We start from the raw sequence: 21,298 nt of genomic DNA on the forward strand, positions 1-21,298 counted from the left end.
CGCCACAGCGGGCCGCATGCGCGCTCCCGGCGATCACTCTACGCCACAGCGGGTCGCATGTGCGCGCCCGGCGATCACTCTACGCCACAGCGGGTCGCATGCGCGCTCCCGGCGATCACTCTACGCCACAGCGGATCGCATGCGCGCTCCCGGCGATTACTCTACGCCACAGCTCATGCATATCACATGCTCATGAAGACAGCCAAAACCTATGCTCGTGGCGCATATCACATGCTCACGCATCACGCATGCTCACGCGTATCACGTATGCTCACGTATACCACATATGCTCACGCATCACGTATGCTCACGCATCACGTATGCTCACGCATATCACATGCTCACGCATCTCATATGCTCACGCATCACATATGTTATTGGGCTTCACGTACGCTCATGCATATTAGATGCTCACGCATCATGCACGCTCACGCACCACATCTGCGCGTGAGAATAAAGGAGACATTGCGCAGGCCGCGCGTAAGCGACATAACAAATGAACAGTCTAATCCAAATCAGGATAAGAACAACCATGATTGTACTCATATGGCTACGCGCCATACTTAAAGGTTGGGAATCCTCATAATATCCCATATGGCTACGCGCCATACTTAAAGGTTGGGAATCCTCATAATATCCCATATGGCTACGCGCCATACTTAAAGGTTGGGAATCCTCATAATATCCCATATGGCTACGCGCCATACTTAAAGGTTGGGAATCCTCATAATATCCCATATGGCTACGCGCCAAACTTAAAGGTTGGGAATCCTCATAATATCCCCAAACTTAAAGGTTGGGAATCCTCATAAACCCATAGGCCAAGCGCCAAGCTTAAAGGTTGGGCACACCTCATAATTTGCCCGAGGATGGGAACCATGCAATACATCCACTTTTAGTTGACATGTTTTTGCAGGTTCGGCTACGAGCCGCACAAACACCTATGACATCATTATTATTATCTGGCCATTTGTGCCTCCATTATTATTTTGAAAACAGGCCGGGATATTCATCCTGCGCGGAGGAGGCCCTTGTGGGCCAGTCATTATCATCATTTTATAGCTCGTAAGTCGCCTCGCGCGCAAGCTTTTATTATTCTTATAGCTTGTAAGACGCCTCGCGCGCAAGCTTTTATTATTCTTATAGCTCGTAAGACGCCACGCGTGCAGGCTTCATTATTCTCATAGATCCGTAAGTCGCCTCGCGCGCAGGCTTCATTATTTTTACAGCTCGTAAGTCGCCTCACGCGCGCAAGCTTTATTATTCATATAGCTCGTAAGACGCCTCGCGCGCAAGCTTTTATTATTCTTATAGCTCGTAAGACGCCACGCGCGCAAGCTTTATTATTCATATAGCTCATAAGACGCCTCGCGCGCAAGCTTTTATTATTCTTATAGCTCGTAAGACGCCTCGCGCGCAAGCTTTTATTATTCATATAGCTCCTAAGACGCCTCGCGCGCAAGCTTTTATTATTCTTATAGCTCGTAAGACGCCTCGCGCACAAGCTTTTATTATTGTTATAGCTCGTAAGACGCCACGCGCGCAGGCTTCATTATTCTCATAGATCCGTAAGTCGCCTCGCGCGCAGGCTTCATTATTTTTACAGCTCGTAAGTCGCCTCACGCGCGCAAGCTTTATTATTCATATAGCTCGTAAGACGCCTCGCGCGCAAGCTTTTATTATTCTTATAGCTCGTAAGACGCCTCGCGTGCAAGCTTTTATTATTCTTATAGCTCGTAAGACGCCACGCGCGCAGGCTTCATTATTCTCATAGGTCCATAAGTCGCCTCGCGCGCAGGCTTCATTATTTTTACAGCTTGTAAGTCGCCTCACGCGCGCAAGCTTTATTATTCTTATAGCTCGTAAGTCGCCTCGCGCGCAAGCTTTTATTATTCTCATAGCTCATAAGTCGCCTCGCACGCAAGCTTTATTATTCTCATAGCTCGTAAGTCGCCTCGCGCGCAGGCTTTTATTATTCGGCGTGCTATATCTTATTCATGCTAGTGCACCATCATTATCATAAAAACCACAACACGTCACCATCATGAAGAAAACCTCCCAAAACTCAAAGACAATAAAGATAAGGCCGAAGAAAAGGGAAAAAACCGCCTCACGCCCTAACACACCTCATAAAGTCCAGCGCTCCACCTAAACGCTTGCGCGCCCAGGAGCAACGCTGGACTTGGGGGGGCTTGTAGGGGTATGGTACTAATCTCGGTTTTACGACCCTAAATTTATTATGTTTGGCTTATTTTATTATATGGACTAATACAATGTTATTGGGCTGACGGGGTTTTGAGGAGGTAACCCTAACTGGGCTAGGCCCATTAGGGTACCATGATGGTGGCCATGAGGCTCCCTATATAAGGAGTTCTCCACCTTCTTATTAGGGGTTGGTCATTCTCAATAAGAGCCACCACCATATTTTTGTGTCTGTGAACAAGAGATCCTGGAGATTTCTTAGCGGTTACCTCCACACCCCCAAAAAGTCATTGCAGATCCCAACCAGCCGGAGAAGAAGATCAAGACGTGGTTCGTTCATCTCGAAATCCGTGGAAACATCGTCATGGATCAGGTCAGATTCATCTCATTCTTCAAGTCAAACTCATTCTTCAATGTTTTCTTATCAAATTCATTATTATTAAATAGAGTGGATATTCAAACAAATGGGTATTAATTATGAGTGTACATAAATGAGTGTAAATGATAAAAAAAATAAACATACATTCACGATTATAATTTGTGTTCATGTAGTTTCGTGAATGCAAGGGAACTTTGCGTCGAATAGTTTGTTGATTGTTTGGTTCGTACAAAGTTAGAGTTGATTAAAGAAAAGAATTATAGTGAGTTGGTAATAAAAATTATTACTTCTAATATAAAACCTTCTCCAAGACCTTTTATATTTATATTAAACCAGAGTTAAAAATTACTTCTAATATAAAACCAAAAATTGCATTATCAACCCACATGCAATTGAAACTTTTTGATTGACACGAGACTAATAAACCATCAAAATGGACTACAAAGACATAAAAATCATAGTTATAGGTTACTCATACATTTCCTCTTTGGGTTGCCTTTGCACTGTATGTTTTTTTAACTAAGCGAGTTACTAATAGAAATGCGGAGAATATCACTTTCCTCTTTAGATCGTCTTTAGAGGTATTATAAATCTTAATTTTTATTAACTAGTTTAGAAGAATATTTTTGTATTGTATGCATGACCACACAAATCAGTCTCCGTTATGTGTTGATAGTTGCCGACGTGATGTCAGTAGAAAGTAGAGTTGATAGAATCAAGTGAATAAAAGAAACCGTACGTAACTCGTCACGTATTACCCACAAGTAATATAATGCAGGGATACCGACAGTTTGATTTCATCAAAGCTTTGCTGAAGGAATATCTATAACTATATATTCCTATTCTTAGAGACTATAATTATTCATTTGTAACAACTTTTGAATTATTAGGATATGGCTGGATACATGAAATTACAACTAATATATTTTGTAAGTTCATTAGATGCATGTCATTATGTCAATAATTTAGTTAAAGTAACTACTAGTGGCATATTCCCACTAAGTAATTTCTTTTGGTCTTTAAAGTAGTTGTAATTATATCTATATAGCTGGTATTTTCCCATTTCTAGACTTTAGCATTATAATGAAAATATACATTTTTGGTAATTATGTATCATGACATGTATCTAGCGACAATTAGAGCTACAAAGTTTTCATTCTCCATTGCATGACTAAGAATCTACTCATAAGGTTTATATGTATTTTTCTTTCTGATTAGCATGACAAATAACAATGTGAACACTCCTCCTGACTAAAATAACCCTCCTTATATTTACAAAGTTGGTGATTACTCTATGAAATGGGACGACATGATAGAACTAATTATGGGATTTGCATCATTGAGCAGGTTCAACTGACAATAAGCAATAATGCAATATAAAGAATATGCTTCATTTAAAGTGACCAAACACGAGAAACTATGCATTAACAACCAATACGTGTTTATACCGTGTTTACATCATCTGATACTTTTGGTTTCCTTGCGAGTGAGGTTGTAGAACTACTTTGTCATATCTAAAAAGTTCTAACGGCGCATCATGACATAAATACTACTTATGCATTATTATCTTAAGTAATATGTTAGTTTTTAAAAAAAGATGATAAAGAAGCATATTCATCATAATAGCATGTGCAAATTAAAAGAGATTTCATGCATTGGAATAGTCAATTGTGATCCTTTGAACAACACAATAATATGTTACATAATTCTATTTTTTAAGTTAAAATTTCATACTTAAGACTAAGTTGCTTTTCTGGTGGTCAAGGTTGACCAAAACGTCAAAGGTGGTCAATGGTTAATCTGAGAATTTGTAATTCAGGGGGGGATACAATAGGCTCTTGAAAAGTATTAATTGGGCTAACTTTCGGACCAAGCCCTCTAGTTTGAATTGGGAAGGATATATGGGCTTATATAATACCATAACATGAGTCTTTTTTAAATTGGATTCAAAGTACCAACTACCAAGTACCGGGTATATGTACCGGAGTTGGTATAAAAAATTATATGTATTGGTATATTTATTGGGTGGACTATAAACTCAAGGGATACAAATACTTGGATGTTTTTTAGTCTCATTTTAAAAAAAGAAAAAATTATAAACATATACTAAGAAAATATGTATATAAGCCCAATATGTATATAACTTTAAAAAAATTACACTTTTTGCCCAATTTTTCATCCGTAAACTAAAACTAAAGAAATAACACAAATCATCACTTACGTACATCTGCAATGCAAATGAAGGTAATATGTGACGGATTATTAAGGGACTACTTATGTAACTAACTCAAAGATTTATATTAATATATAAAATAAATACTTACCCAACTTTTAGGCCTAGTCAGTTTTTCCCAAGTTATGTTAAGTGTGGGTAATCTGTGTCGGATTATTGAAGGTTTCTTTGACTACCTTTTTTAAATATTTTTTTCACATGTACTTTTTCATATTGTACTTTTAAGTCATTATCGTGTTTCTTTACTTTATTCATTTGATGGGTATCTGAAAGAGTGGGTGTAACTTGTGGTCTTTTTACTTTATGTTAGCGATTGTTAAGCAATGAATCGGAAACACATTACACCTACCACAAAGACATCTCAAATAGGAATTGATGCATGCATTGTATTGTTAAATGTAAGGGAGAATTCCCAAAATAAGACAGTAGGAGAGAGAAACTCAAAAATGTCCAATTTTAGAGAAATTTTCAATAATAATCCAATGAAAACTACCTCGCCGATACATTTAGTTTCCCGCCGACGGTTTTCGCCCACCGCTAAAAGTCTGACACATGTAAAGACCTGACACAATTCGATTGTTTTGTATCCAAATATGTCGCTTCCGTTAGTTTGGGTATGAAAAACGTCTCCGCAAACACCATCTCCTCCGTGACGTTTGGTCGCGTCTTCATCTCCTCCGCGAGTTTTCAAAAATATGTCGAAATTCGTGTTTTTTTAAAATTCATCTGGCCAAACGAATTTCACGTGAATATTGTCTCTGGCGACGAATTTCAAAAAAACATACATACGGAATCACCTTCTTTTCCGATACCACCACCACATTCGAACACACTACTGAAACACATCATTTGAACCGGGCACATCGGATATTGCCATCATGGTTCCTCCATTGTCATCACCGTGAATCACCTTAACCATTGTCATCAAATCCTACAAAAAAAACATTGTTCCTCCATGAGATCTCAAACATTTTTTACACTCAGAAAGAAAGAAAATGACAAAAAGATCTGGCTCTTGTTTGATCATATTAATAGTGATTTCAGCCTTTTGTGTATATGTGTCTTTCTTATATTAAAAGCTTAACAGGGGCTTCGATTCCAAACCCCACTTTTTCTTTATCTTGTAATCCATGCATTTGTGATTGTCCTCCTCCTCCTCCTCCTCCTCCTCCTCTCTCCATTCTCAAACTTGCTCCTAGTAATTTTATATTCTTTTTACCCTATTTGATTTAGGAATTTATTATTATTTTAATTACTTGATCATACATTCATACCCAAAATTATTATTTAAATAGCATCAAACATTTCTGAGAAGAAGGTGATTCCCGTATGCATGTTTTGTATGCATACGTTTTTGAAAATCGTCCCCGGAGACGAAATTCACTTAAAATTCATTTCCTCAGATGAATTTCAAAAAAACACGGATTTCGACGATTTTTGAAATCTCACGGCGGAAACGAAAACACGACCAAACATCACGGGGGAGATGGTTTTCGTGGAGATGATTTTCACACCAAAAATATCGGCACGGATAGATTTCATGGAAAACCATCGGTTTGAGTCAGCGCCTTTACACGTCTCATTGTCGCATTGGTAGACGAAAACCATTGGCGGGAATTCTTATGTATCAACGTCGATGGTTTTTGAAGGATTCATACTGGAATTTTATCAAATTTAGGCCTATTTTAAACTTCTCTATCCTCATTTGGCCTTTTTTTTTAAAAATTTCCCTAAATGTAACCCATGTCATCAAGCATTAAATTTATGAATTGATGTGTTAGATCACTTTTGTCTATCTTTATGACTCAACCTTTAAACCAAAGTGTAACCTAGAAGAATACCTAAAAATGGTATGTATTTCTTTTATCAATCAATTATAGACTCGGTGGTCTACATCTACACAAAAGTTCCAACCATCAATAACATACACATACAAATTTATATTTTAAACAAATAAGAAAATTTGAAAAACTATTAATGGCAAACGAATTATATCGAGTATGAACGAATCGAATCGAATCGAATATAAATACATCTAGTCGAGTATAAACCAATTGAATCAAATAAAGTTTTTGTAAACAAAGAAGTTTGGAGATTTATCCAAGTAGAAACGAATAGAATTGAATTATATAAAACAAATCGAATGGAATTTTGATAATTTGATTCGATTCAAATAAAAAGTCGATTCGATTGGTTTTTGTAAAACTCAATTCGATTAGATCCATATTCGATTCGATTTAATCAGAAGTTCGATTCGATTCCTTTTGACTTCAATTTTTATAATAATTTCTGGATTCGATTTAATCTGAAGTTTGATTCGATTCGATTCCTTCAAACGGTAGATTATAAAAAGCTTTAGCGGCCTCCTCTTGCTGCCTTATTTCATTCGCCTATTCTGATATGGTAGGAACAACATCCATATAAGGTGGAGATGATCCATTATACGGCATGTGAAATGATGGATCTTGACAACATCTTCTGGACATTCACATCTCATGTTATTTCTAACATAAGGGCATTTACTCTCATCACTTTGTTTTCCTCAGAAGTTTCCTCCTCGGATTCTCCATCTGAATCCGTTTCGACATTATTCATGTTTAAATCTAGTTGAAAAGTAATATTTTCTTGAGGTTGCATCACCCTCATCTTTGGCCTTCTAGATGGGCCTGCAACTGAATCTGTGTTGGAAGCTGTTGGGTTGTATGTAAGGTCCCGGTGCTCTAACTTGGCGTTGGATTTACTCATAAACACAATTCTAAATATCATAGTGAATTAAAACTTTCGCGAAATAATAATAAAAGTCAACCATTCATAACAAACATCCATAACTTGTCATTTTTAAAACATAACGTAAAATGTAGTGTCAAACATCATGACAAATCTTCAAATGTCAGCCTCTTCAATCCTGCCATGTGCCCCCTCAAGCCAGCTGTTTCAGTCTATTTACCCGCGTGCATACTAAAAGTCAGCTACGCTGAGTAAGTTGTTCTAGTTAATCAGGCAACATACAATACGTTCACATACTTACATTTATATGTATCCGAAGATACATATTACATACTTAAGCCTATTACTTTTCTTTCATTCGTACATACATACTTTCTTTCTTTCTTCCATACTTTCATTATTTTAGCCCGTACATTTCATGCATAGTTATCTATAAGTTTAAAGAGCATTTCGCCCTATAACCTTTGTAGATATTATTAGGGTCTGCAACTCTGTAACATTCGCAACTATTATTAGGGTCATCAACCATGTAACATTCGCATATATTATTAGGGTCTGCAACACTAAGGCCGGCTCAACACTTTGAGAGTCCCAAAGCTTACAACAAAATTGAGGCCTCTTTTTATGTCATTGTCGGAGTATAAAAAAAGTTATAAGTTAAATGTTATTTTGAAATCATTATAATAATTATAATTAAACGACTCAGTGACATTTTATTTATAGTTTTCATTAACATGTTATTTAGTTCTAAGCAATAACTCGTATATGTAAGTTATATAGCATTGAACATATTATTTTATGGATATTTATATAACTTTAAACATATTATTTTGTCTGATTTTATTTTACATTTAAATATATATTTTATTACATCAATGGATTTGTGATCCATTAACAAAGACAAAGTCTGTAAATACCTAGATTAAAGTAATTTGTCGTTCAAAAAAATATATTCTTTTTTATTACAAATTGAGTTATGTTTTCTGAATACAGAGAAAATTTTTTATAGCAAGTTAATATAAGAGAAAAAAACACTTTTATATAAGCATTTATATAAAATAATAAGGTCATGACGATTTATTCAAACTACATACATATTTTAAAACTTTTCACAATATTATATTCAAAATGTAAAAGTTAAAAAAAAGGTAAACAAAAGAAAATTTATCTTATTTGGATAACCACTACAGCCGTGTTTCACCAGTAAAAAGTTAAATTGCTATTACCAAATACCTTTTTGCTAGAAGCTATATCATCTTCTCAAAGATAAAAGACCCCAAGAGCCACCAACAACAAAACATAGAAAAGCCATAAATAAATAAATACATAATTACTTATCACTTCGTTTCCAAAGTTACTTCTCTTCTGTTTACCGTTAGATTAGAAAATATGCTTAGAAGATTTTAAAAAATAGGGCCTTTAAAAAGTGAGGCCTAAAAATTCTGCTTTACTAGCTTCACGCTAGAGCCGGCCCTGTGCAAAACCATAAACTTCGCAGATATTATTAGGGTCTGCAACATACAACCATACATTATCTTCATTATAATTTTATTTATTACTTTCATACTTACACTTAACCATTTATATAAATTTCATATTATTCATACATCATTCATAAATATTCATATATCATACATACGTCATTCATATACACTCACAAGGCATACACTTACCACTTAAGGTAAGTGTATTAACTAATCACATCGAGTATGCACAAAGCCCCGAAAACATAACAAGGAAATGGGGCTAGAAACTCACATGAGCTTGGTTCTTTCAGAGTTAATGGTAACTCTTTTCCTTAACTAAGTGCGGCTAACTGTATAACAATTACATGTATCAATTAACTATCTCTAACCATATCATATTTATAGTTTAATATAACCCTCAACGAATGAGGTTCCGGGGGCAGCAGCCCCTAGCGGGGTCCAAGTGGTAGAGCCCTTAGCTGGGGTTAAGCTGTCAGGTCAGTTTGGAAAATTTTTATTTTTATTAACCGCCTCAACAGAAATTTCATTATAATTCTTAAATTATTATTTTATTCACTAACTCATTCGTTATAACGAATGGTCCTTGTTTAAGCACCATTCGCTATCACATTCGTTATAAAGAATGGTTCCATTCGTTATCTCATCAGGACGAATAATTGAATAACGAATAAGTAGACTATTCGCTACGTCTTTAGATGAATAAGAGGTTCATTCGTTATAGGAGCATGCAAGTGTATCTTATAGCAAATGGCTTTATTCGTTGTCTTAATATAACGAATGGTTGGGTAACAATGACGAATACCATTCGTGAATTATGTAAAACGAATGAGGGGTTCATTCATTAACGAATGACCAACGATTCGTTTGGCATAACGAATGAGCATTAGACTTGTCCAATCTTTAACCCACGATGTAAAAGTCAAAATCGTCAAGAACACAGCTGGTCAACACGAACCAGATTTGCAATTAAACCTCAAATCTTGCCGAAATAACACGAATTTGGCATCAATAGGTTCGTATACCCAGCGCCAACAAACCCTAATCATCCAAACATCCATACATTGTGTTTAAACAATGCGTTTGATCGTTATAAGTTTACGGCTCAAAATTCTATTGATTAACAAGTTCAGTGTTAACGAATTCCAACAAGAATCATTACATATGATTCATTTTTACCATTTACATATAGATCTAAGAATACTAAACGAACCGAGCATAAACGAACAAGTTTCCGTTATAAACGTACCTTTACCGAATCGGTTTCACGAACCCGATCTAAGCTTGATGTCGGTTTCGGCTCGTTACGACATCCTAGCACCAACAAGCTCGGGTTTTCATCTTCGGATCTTGGCTCGGGATATAGGAGGGTGTTTGTGTGTTTTTGAAAGTGTAGGCTATGGTGTAGAGATGGATAAAAATGGAAATGTTTAGGGTTTAAGGGGTATTTATACTCCTTTAAGCCCATGGACTTAAGACTCATTCCATCCCTTATTCCATCCTTTAATGTCCAAGCTCACTCTATAATATTTTATTTATTTAACTGATCAAAGACACGCCAATAAAAAACGAAATTTCCTTTATTAATATTATCGAAAGCATGATGTTACATTGTAAGTTGGGGTTCCAAAATGCCATCTACTTTGATCTGAGTGGCACTACATCCAACTAGATGTATTCTGTTCGGGTTTGATTTGGGTTATATACTTGCATTTCATTGGAAGGATGATAATTCGGAATATCGGAATAATGATATTTAGGAGTTGGTGGATCGCTTGGTATGAAGATTGGCATTTGCTCCGTGCCGGGGAAATATACCGGTTGACTTCTGTAGGGTACTACAAGTATGATAGAACAATCCTGGTTAAATAAGTCAGTATAGTAGCTATCGCTTTCGTCTCCCTTGGGAATGGTTCTGGGCAGTTCGCCATTCTACGTTCCTTGCCGAAAGTGTCCATATACTTTTTGAACGACATCTATTTGGATTAAAATAATGAGGGATATGAAAGAGTACCAACCAATCCTATCCCTATAATATAATATAATAAATTGTTGAAACTTAACCCTAATCAAAGCTTAGGTACGATTAAATACCTAATTCGTTAATATCGATGACTCTGATACCAACATGTTGCACCCCAACTTAGGGCCTAGGAGTGTGACCAATAGTTGGTACATGTTTTGTAAATATATCAAAGTTTAAGGTTGCAAAGCGGAAGTCTTGATTAAAATATTATTATATTTCAAAAGTTGGTAATTAAACACCCGATGGCTGGTACAAAAGTGTTTGAAATTGTAAAACCATGATTTACATCATTATAATAATAAAACTTCAATTGAGCCATCAGATTGCCTAATGGCTATCCATCATCTCCAAATACCTATTCTTGATTACCTGTAAAACAGTTTATAAAATATGTCAGCAACACATGCTGGTGAACACGTTGACACAAAATATTTTATGTACTTACTCGAAACCGCTTAGAAAACACCACAGTGTTCAAGTACTTAGCGACCACCAATATACACAAGATTATCCCCTCGGACATTACTTAGGTTCCAGCCCAACATGGTGGACACATAACAAGGCGTGGTGCGGTGTGCCCACCGTCTACCCACATATGAAAGGATCCAAACAAACGTATACGATAGCCTAAGGACCAACGATTAGTGGCGGAGCCAGAACTTTCCAACCGCGGGGGGGGGGGGGGGATCTTAAGGTAATTTTTCCCATCCAAACCAGAACCATGGCTGTGGAAAGTTTTATTGAAAGTAATATATCTCAAATCAAATACAAAGTAAAATATAAAAGTTATAAACATATTATAACTTTTCATTCAATATATATACTTTTACATCGAAATAGAAGGCAAACGACAAACAAGTTGTGTCACTAACCCCTTTTCAATTACAAAATCAAGTCTTTAATAACTACAATATTTTATCTTGGAGTCATAACTCACATAACCTGTTTGGCTTGGCTAAGTAGATGTTTTTTTTAATTAATAAATAACCTAATAACTAAAATAAAAAAAAAGAATTAGATCTTGCATTACATTAACAACGTGAAATAATGTAGTTAAACATGCTGACAATGTGAAATAAATACTCCAACATTATTCCGTTCATAATTATTAATTACACAGTAAAACAAAAATAAAACCAAAAAGTTAAAAGAAGACCATGGTAATTTCGGCAATGGCTAGTTGTGCACTGATTTTGGATTCAACGTTACCACTAGCCAATTGGATATGTATTGACTAGACTATTGAGGCGTTGTCTTGTAGTGAGGCAGTACACACACAGTTCGCAGAACACTAAAATAAAAGAAAACTATGTTTTTCAAATGGGTCATGGTTGGGCCTAGCTTGTTTTCCCAAAAACCTCACTATAAACAGTTTCATTATTTGGCTCAATAATAATAATAATAATAATAATATATTAAATTTACACCTATCGTCTTCTTTTATCTCTCCATTACAGTTGCCGGACTGTCGTCGTCACCGGTCGGAAAATCTTTCAGCATCTTTTTTCTAACTTTAATGCTTTACATTAGACAATCTAGAGGGTCAATTACACAAAATAAGCTCTTAAAACTTTTAGATGAGTACTCTGATATACTATAAATTTGGCCGGCCGGAGGGTCGGCTGACGATCCGCCCCTGCCAACGATTACATTTGTTTATAACATTTTAGGGATACATAATCCCATGTAAACAATTTATGACTTGATTTATTAAGTTGTAAAAAGTTTGGACGTATTCACCTTTGTTCTTGGTCAGTGTGTCTCACTTAGTTATACTTGTTTGTTACCACGGACCTATGTTACTAGAATAACATTTAATACATAACTAAATCAATTATCTAGCTTTAGACCTTTAGTCTATTCGCACAACTTTTACCTTGATAATCAATTTTTTATATATAATACTTGGACTTCCGGTCCATATTTGTTTATCATTTATACACTACGTTTCTTCCTCTTGAAGAAACGTATATACAGGTTTTTTTTATCATAAGAAATATATTTCAACTTTAAATTTATAAAGAAATATATTTCAACTATACCCTTGTCTTAAAAAACTATATTTTATTTATTATCTGCTCAAGGTATGGGTTATACCCTCGACTAGGGTCTAAGCCAAATATAATAATATAATCGGGCAGAAACCCTACCTTGTATGGATACTTATATAAGAAATGCCTAGGTTTGACGCGGGCATCACTCCTACTTATCGTCAGGTAATCGAGGAATAAACCGACAGAATTTCCACCGTTTGCACGTACTTTGAGAAACGAACACGTCGGAATGTTCAGATAGATGCACAACTTACGAGGCAAAGTATGTGTGATTAGAGTGTGATGAAGCAGTGGGGTTTCACCCTGTGACTGCCAATTATTGGCCTAAATTGTGTTCCTTTGTGTAGCCCGAAGTACTATCAACTTGTCTGTTCGTGTAGCGCGAAGGACAAAGTAATCGCCTTAGGATATTTTATTCGCATATCGCGAAGAATCGTTCGCATAGCGCAAAGCCGTACTATAGGTTTGGTGTGTCAACAACTAAACCTGCCACGTGTCGTTGCATGGTACGATTACTTCGTGTTGCACGGAGATGAATTGAGTGATTTCTTAGCGTAGCACGAAGCAACCTTTCCTTGGATTTCATGTTTTGTCTTTCGCGTATCGCGAAGTATTTCTTTCTGATTCCTACGCGTAGCGCGAAGTGACTGAAACTCCATAATTTCATTTTATTCCCTTGGCTTCTGAAGTTGACATATTTAACCCCATTCATTAAAACTATTTATAAGTAGCGTATGAACTCATTGTAGAGTTAAAATCATACACGAGATTCATTTGTTACAATGCCATTTTTTAAATATCGTTTGAAACCAACAAATACCTAGGTGAGCCTTTTTGAAACAGAATGTCAATCGTTCATACTAATTTTAATGCCATAGTCTAATTTATCCAAGAACACCATCAAGAAGGAAACTCACAGGAAAACACCCTTTGCGAAGTTAAAACCTTAAAATGTCAAGTAAGGCAAATAATGGAGTAATTCCAATCCAATCCAATCCAATCATTTCATCAAAATGTCGTCGTCTGTCCTTCACCACAACCACGTTGCCTCAGCTTCACTCTCATCGTCTTCGTCCGCCATCTTCTCCCCAAACACCCTCCCAGTCACAAGGTATTATTACATTATAATAATCTGCTAATTAACTTCCGAAACATATTCCATAATAATAATAATAATAAACATCGATTGTGTTATTGTTTTTGCTGCAGAACTCAGATTGTCAGGGTATCTTCTAAAAAGTCTGCCGTTTGTAAATGTGTAGCCACGTCACCGGCTGAACAGACCGGTAAGTAAAGTAATCACACATAGGTCTGTAACGAAATTTCATGCTTTGGGCTAAATCCAAACTTTTCGGTTTTTGGATTTCTGAAACTTTTCGTTTCTGTATTTGCCATTTGAGCTTGAAAATTTTTAGGCTGACATAAAAGTTTGCCGAAAATAATGAAATTTGGTATATAGAATTTAACTAATTGATTATTATAAGTTTGTCTAAGAGTATTCAAGTTATATATTTGTTAAATTCTTATAATTTACTTAAAATAAGAAAAAAAAAATGAAAATCTAGAAATTTGGTTCAGTTTGTGGTTTTCAGTTTTTATTATATTCAAAACCAAAACCGAACCTTAAGGTTTGGATTTTTGGTTTTTTCAGTTTTGGATTGGTTTATTCGGTTTCTTGCACACCCTAGCCTTTTCAGTTTTGGATTGTTTTTTTTTGGTTTTTGCACACCCACAGCAAAAACAAACTAACACAAACAATGTTTTAGTCATTTGAATAACCGAGAATGGTCGTTGCGAACGCTCTTGCTACCAAGCTTGTGTTGGTCTTTTTTAACAGTATGTTAATTTTACACATAAATTAATCACAAAATACTCATTTTTTTTTGTTTTGTTAATAATTTTGCTTAAATCTATATGACAAGATTGGGAAAGTCATTAAAAAAGCTTTAATGAACAATCAAAAAGAAACAAACATTAACGGACGCAAACAAACGCAATTGAACGAACATAGCCTCTGTTCGTGTTTGCTCATTTAGTTAATCGAATGAAATGCCTTGTTCTTGTTCGTTCATTTATTAAACAAACGAACGTAAATTAATTTCCCTCGAACAGTTTGCCAGACGTTTGGTTCATTTACAGCCCTAATACACATTTTATGATAAACTATAGCAGCAAGCTTACGAGCTATGACGGAATTTTTAATTGTTTGTCCAGTATGGATTTTTGTTTATCGATACTTAAACTGGTTTGTAAACAGTAGATAGATGGGGTTTGTATTATGCACTTGTGATGTTTGAATATCTGATTTGGTTTAGCCTTTTAGCAAAACTACTAATTATCTGCACTGGTTGATTTTGCTTTGATGACGATTCTACTGTATATCATACTTATCAAATCACATGATTGTAAAAGGTTCTGCTTCAAAACAGAAAAATCTACGCTCTACTGGTGAAATTATGAAAAGGGTCAAATTATAATCCATGTTGATTGCTGTAGGTGTAATTTAGTTTATTTTGGTGCTTTTGCATAATGTGGGTCATTTCGTTTGACATATATGAAAACTGTTTTTAAATTTTTTTTGCCCATCTTTTGGAGGAAACTTGAAATTCTTTACTTATTATAACATTTCCATTTTGTTTTTTGATTGGCTAGACTTATACCTATTTGAATCATTTGATGCTATTTCTGCAGCTTACAAGACTAAAGTTACCCGCAATGGGAACATTGCTAAGCTTCAAGCTGGTTATCTCTTTCCAGAGGTCTTTAAATTCATTGTTTCATATTGCGTATAGTTTTAAATGTGAATGCTAAAACTCTGTATCTTGTTAAAATATAATTTTCGTGCGATAAATTACAGATCGGAAGAAGGAAGGCTGCACACATGTTGAAATATCCTGATGCACAAGTGATAAGCCTTGGAATTGGTGATACTACTGAGCCCATTCCAGAAGTCATTTCTTCTGCTATGGCTAAGGTATTATTAGTTATTACCATCTGCTGCATTAATAAAGAATGAAAAAAGACAACAAAGGTGAAACTTTAACTCAAGGAATTACCCAAGAAAAGCAACCCCCAACAAACTTAAGTCAACAGGCCTAAGCACATGGGCTAAGAAAATATCCAGCCCATTGACACTCTTTTGACTTTTCGGTCAACATTGACCAGAAAGTCAACAGTTAAAAAATTCAGTACTGCTTGTAACCTCAAAATTGACCCAATATATGAGTTTGACTTTTCTAATTTCATACCGCTAGGTGTGTAAAGGAGCCAAGCCCTAGCTCGACTAGACTCGAGCTAGGCTCGTTTTGACTTACGAGAGCTGGAGCTTGAGCTTGGCTCGTGTTAATTTTTTCAAGCTCGGTTTTGGCTTATTTAATATTGATGAATTAATTTGTATATGTTTTTAATTATTTTTATATATTTTGAGATAAGCCATAAACGAGCTTAAGCTTGGCTCGTGTTCATGTAGTAACTTAAACGAGCCAAACTTTGGCTTGAGCTCGGCTGTGTGATGTGAAATTAATACATAAAAGTCCAAAAGAGGTAAAACATAAAAATACACAAGTCTCGAGCTCGGGCTCGATAACTAAACAGGCTTTGTTTGAGTCTTGAGATCAGCTCGAGCTCGAAAAAGCTTGACTCGTTTCGAACTTTTTATGATCCAAGTTCGAGTAGCTCGTGAGCGGCTTGGCTCGTTTGCACCCCTACATACCAGTTATACCTCATGTTGTAATTGTTCTCATAATTCCTTCTTGACTTTGTTCCATCCTTCTTTCATAGTATTCTGTATATGAATACCATAATGTTGCCCATTGCAAAACTAAACTTGACTGTATTGATAACATACAAAATCCTGCCAATGCTTTTGATGACTCATTCTTTGATTTCGCAAACACTGTTAGTCATAGATATTGTTGACCCGTATGATTACCATTTGCAACCAGTTTCTCATGCTGGCTAAGCTCTCTACATTACTATCTTCAATCAGCCTTTGCAGATCAATATCCTGCATTCTGAACAAAACCTATTCTTTCATGTCCTTTTCAAAATTTCCAAACTTGTCCTCAATCATTGTTTGTTGTTCCAAGTAGCGTTGGCTGTTAAATAATTTCAATCTTCATTGTACTAGTTTCAGTTGAATTTTATAGGTCTTCCTGATTATTGTTAGCCTCTTGAAAAACAACTTTCACATTTTTTCAATGAATTGCACCAAATAGCATAGGCTGTTAAACTAGACTTCCCCTCTACGAGTCTTGGTAAATTTTAACAGGTCGTGAAGAACATTGTGGCTCTTTGTTAGTACCCTTCATACAATTGAGTGTTTGACTTTTAGAATTGATCAAAAGTGCTAAAAATAAGCCGGAACATTTTACCACAAATATGACATAACAGACAACTCAACAACTGAAACATACTTAGGCAGGGTTTATACTTTATAGTGAGAGAAGACTACCCAGGTTATTAGTACACCTTATTTACTAAAATGACCCAAATGTCCCCACCCCATCCGACCTTTACCAAAACTAGGCACGGCAATCACTAGGAATTTTTTTCTATTTAACAGAGAGCACTCGGGTTATCAACTGTTGAGGGTTACAGTGGTTATGGAGCTGAACAAGGTGAAAAGGTATGCATATTTAATTGCTTTGTTGGTTATACTTATGATTTTGCTTATTACCTACAGATGATAGTTAATTAACATATATGTGTCGTTTATATTTTCAGCAACTGAGAGCTCAAATTGCTTCAACTTTCTATGCAAATCTTGGCATAGAGGAAGATGACATATTTGTATCTGATGGTGCAAAGTCTGACATTTCACGCCTTCAGGTTTTTTTTACTTAATTTTTTGTATTCTTAGCATTTGTGTTGTCAACAAATTTTTAGTAGATTTTGCATTTGACCTAGGTTTTTAAACGAATCAAACGAACACAAGTGGAGCATGTTCGTGCTCGCTTGTTTAACTTTTACCGAACTAATAAACAACACAAACGGCTAAACAAACACATATTTTTAGCGTTTGTTTGTTTATAAAGAAAATGAATATGCTCACTGATGTTCGCTTGTTAACAGTATAAACGAACAATTCATGAACGTAATCTAACGAATTTAGCTGAAATAGATTTACTGACATAATTGATATTTCAGCTAAAACAAATCAAAGGAAAGTGTGAGCAACAATTTGTTGGACCTACACGGCTGCACAGCTATTAAAACTAGAGTAAACTGTATTGGGCTTGTAGTTTTCAAATGAATATATTAACGAATGTTAACACACGAACTTAAACAAATAAACTAATGAATGTAAACAAACGAACATAAATGAATTTAAATGAACAAATGCACATGAAAATGAACGAACAACACATGTGTTCATAACCGAATGAACAAAATATTTTATTTTCATATTTGCTTGTTTATTAAATTATTGATCATAGACGAACGTTTCATTTACATGCCAGGCCTTATTTGACCTTTACTTTTTTTTTATTGGTGGCAGGTTTTATTTGGGTCTAATGTTACAATGGCTGTGCAAGATCCATCATATCCGGTAACTAGATTGTACTTCTGGAATTAATCAGTCAATTTGCAAATTACAACTGCATCTTATATTCAATCTTTATACATATTTTCAGGCTTATGTGGATTCAAGTGTGATTATTGGTCAAACAGGGCAGTACCAGAAGGATATTGAAAAGTTTGCAAATATTGAATACATGAAATGCACTCCAGAGAATGATTTTTTCCCCGATTTATCTAAAGTTTCTCGAACCGACATCATATTTTTCTGCTCACCTAACAACCCAACGGGCTCTGCTGCATCGAGAGAGCAACTTATTAAATTAGTCAACTTTGCAAAGGATAACGGGTCCATCATAATTTATGATTCAGCATATGCCATGTATGTGTCAGGTGACACCCCTAAGTCTATCTTTGAAATCCCTGGCGCGAAAGAGGTACAACCATAACTATTAACTTATAATAAACAATATTTTATTGTGACTGATTAAGATAATTGTTCTTTTTTGTGTGTGTGACAGGTTGCAATTGAAACGGCATCTTTCTCTAAGTATGCTGGATTTACCGGTGTCCGTTTAGGTTGGACTGTAGTCCCGAAAGAACTTAAATATTCAGATGGACATTCTGTGGCTAAGGACTTTAACCGCATTGTTTGTACCGGCTTCAATGGTGCATCAAACATTGCTCAAGCTGGTGGTATTTCGTGTCTTTCTCCTGAAGGCCTTGAGGTTAGTTTATGAGTAGGTTATGTAATGGGTTTGGGCCAAAACGTTTTTTTATTGGTGAAATGGACCTGTTTAAAATTTGGTCAACCCAAACACGGCTTGTTAAAGCACAGGTTTACTTGTTAACTCGTTTAAGAGATTTTATAGAAGTTTAATTTTTCTATTTTAAATGAAAAGCATTAAAACTTGAAATTTAAAGTAAATTATTTTGATTTTAAATATTTTAATAAATATCAAATATAAAAGTAAAATTAATTTCACTTGTGAACCTTTTTATTTACTTTTCATTTCGAACAATTTTATTTTACTAGTTATAACTATCCATTATTCGATTATTTTCATTCGCTTGTTCTGATCTCGAGCTAATTAATAAAACCCAAGTTTGTTAAATGAGAATGAGAGTTAAATAATACATAAAAACATTTAAAATAACCCAAATTACAAAGAAAGTTTCATATAATTTCTGGAGTTATATATTGTTTAAGTTGCTACTGAGTCACTAGATATTAGTCATATAGTCATCATAATCATCATCATCATTGTACTCAGTATATCCCACCAATAGCAAAGCTATGGTAGGGTCTGAGGAGGGTAAGATGTATACAGCCTTACCTCTACCCCATGGGGATAGAGAGGCTGCTTCCGGTGAGACCCCCGGCTCTATAGTAGTTTTGCATCAAGCCTTGGACATAAGGCACATAGCACTCAATCATCGGGACGCTGGCTGATTGGTGCATGTACCCTTGTCTTTCGGCTATCAACGCCACCACATGATGCCTGATTAACCTTCCATCACTTTTAACGTTATTTTCACGAGATTAGTAAAATAACGTCAAAATTAGTGCAGTTTTACTTTTGCCCACCCGAGGGTTCACACATATATACATTATATGCGCGCACCGCAAGCAGGGCACTTAGTCATATAGTCATATTCATAAATGGACATAAAATGGATCAACCCGAACAAGACACATTATAAATAGGTTCGACACGACATGACACAAATAAGTATATGAGTTGGGTGAAGGTTCAAGAATTCAACCTGAAATCCGTCAATCTGCTACCCAACACGATTTACACCTCTACTATTTGGAAAGTTGACGGTTAATCATGAATTCTTGATAAAAGGCCAAATGTTTAACCGATGTAGTTTTGGGGTATTTGGGTTTTTGATGTTTAAAGGTCTAACAGATATCCGACCTGATAACAATTGGTTTGATCGGTTTTTAGGTACTCGAGTAACGGGTTTTTCGGGTCGGTTAATCGTGTATGGGGAAAACTGATGGGCCTACCGGGTCGTGTAAAAGTTTATAAACAGTTAATTAAAACTGATTACAAAACGTAAACATTTTTCTGATTGTTGTAGGCTATGCATGAAGTGGTTGGGTTTTACAAAGAAAACACAAAGATTATAGTGGATACATTTACATCACTAGGTTTCAAAGTATACGGTGGAATACACGCGCCATACGTGTGGGTTCACTTCCCCGGTCAAAGTTCATGGGACGTGTTCAGTGAGATTCTTGAGAAGACCCATGTTGTAACCACACCTGGTAGTGGGTTTGGACCTGCTGGTGAAGGGTTCGTTAGGGTCAGTGCATTTGGCCACAGGGAAAACGTGTTGGAAGCCTGCAGAAGATTCAAGGAGCTCTACAAGTGAGATCAATGAACCTTTTAATAAATTTCGTTTTGGAGTCCACCTTTTTTTGAATAAACGGAACTTTAGATTTGCCAAAAAGCTTGATTTCGTTTAGCTTGTTCTAAGTGGCCATTGTATGTGAAGTTAGAAAATCGATACTTTCTAAATGCATGATCTTTTGAATGTTCTTTGCACACCATTACAACATATAGTCTAAAAGAAGTCAACAAATTTATTAGTTACACAAAATGATAAATAACTACAAATAGTTTGACAATGTAGTTAAATGAATGAAACAGTTACTTTAAA

General features: G+C 35.6%; 1 protein-coding gene across 1 annotated transcript; it reads left to right on the plus strand.

The window, feature by feature from the left end:
* The first annotated feature begins 14,091 nt into the window (after positions 1–14,091).
* LOC143600531 (LL-diaminopimelate aminotransferase, chloroplastic-like) lies at positions 14,092–21,066 on the plus strand. Its single transcript, XM_077078192.1, has 10 exons — positions 14,092–14,216; positions 14,315–14,391; positions 15,797–15,864; positions 15,963–16,079; positions 17,670–17,732; positions 17,831–17,935; positions 18,606–18,656; positions 18,742–19,062; positions 19,147–19,353; positions 20,717–21,066. Exons 1-10 carry the CDS (start codon positions 14,119–14,121, stop codon positions 21,008–21,010), a joined length of 1,401 nt encoding a protein of 466 aa, XP_076934307.1. The 5' UTR covers positions 14,092–14,118; the 3' UTR covers positions 21,011–21,066.
* Positions 21,067–21,298: the final 232 nt, after the last annotated feature.

The sequence above is a fragment of the Bidens hawaiensis genome, unplaced genomic scaffold (genome assembly GCF_021521415.1).
Source record: "Bidens hawaiensis isolate Kalapana, Puna unplaced genomic scaffold, B.hawaiensis_p1.1 tig00054244_1, whole genome shotgun sequence".
Lineage (NCBI taxonomy): Eukaryota > Viridiplantae > Streptophyta > Magnoliopsida > Asterales > Asteraceae > Bidens > Bidens hawaiensis.

Coding starts and splice junctions, on each gene's coding strand:
- LOC143600531 (XM_077078192.1), top strand. CDS start 14,119: ATGTCGTCGTCTGTCCTTCACCACAACCACGTTGCCTCAGCTTCACTC. Junction 14,392..15,796: donor GTCACCGGCTGAACAGACCG/GTAAGTAAAGTA, acceptor CTATTTCTGCAG/CTTACAAGACTAAAGTTACC. Junction 19,063..19,146: donor AAATCCCTGGCGCGAAAGAG/GTACAACCATAA, acceptor TGTGTGTGACAG/GTTGCAATTGAAACGGCATC.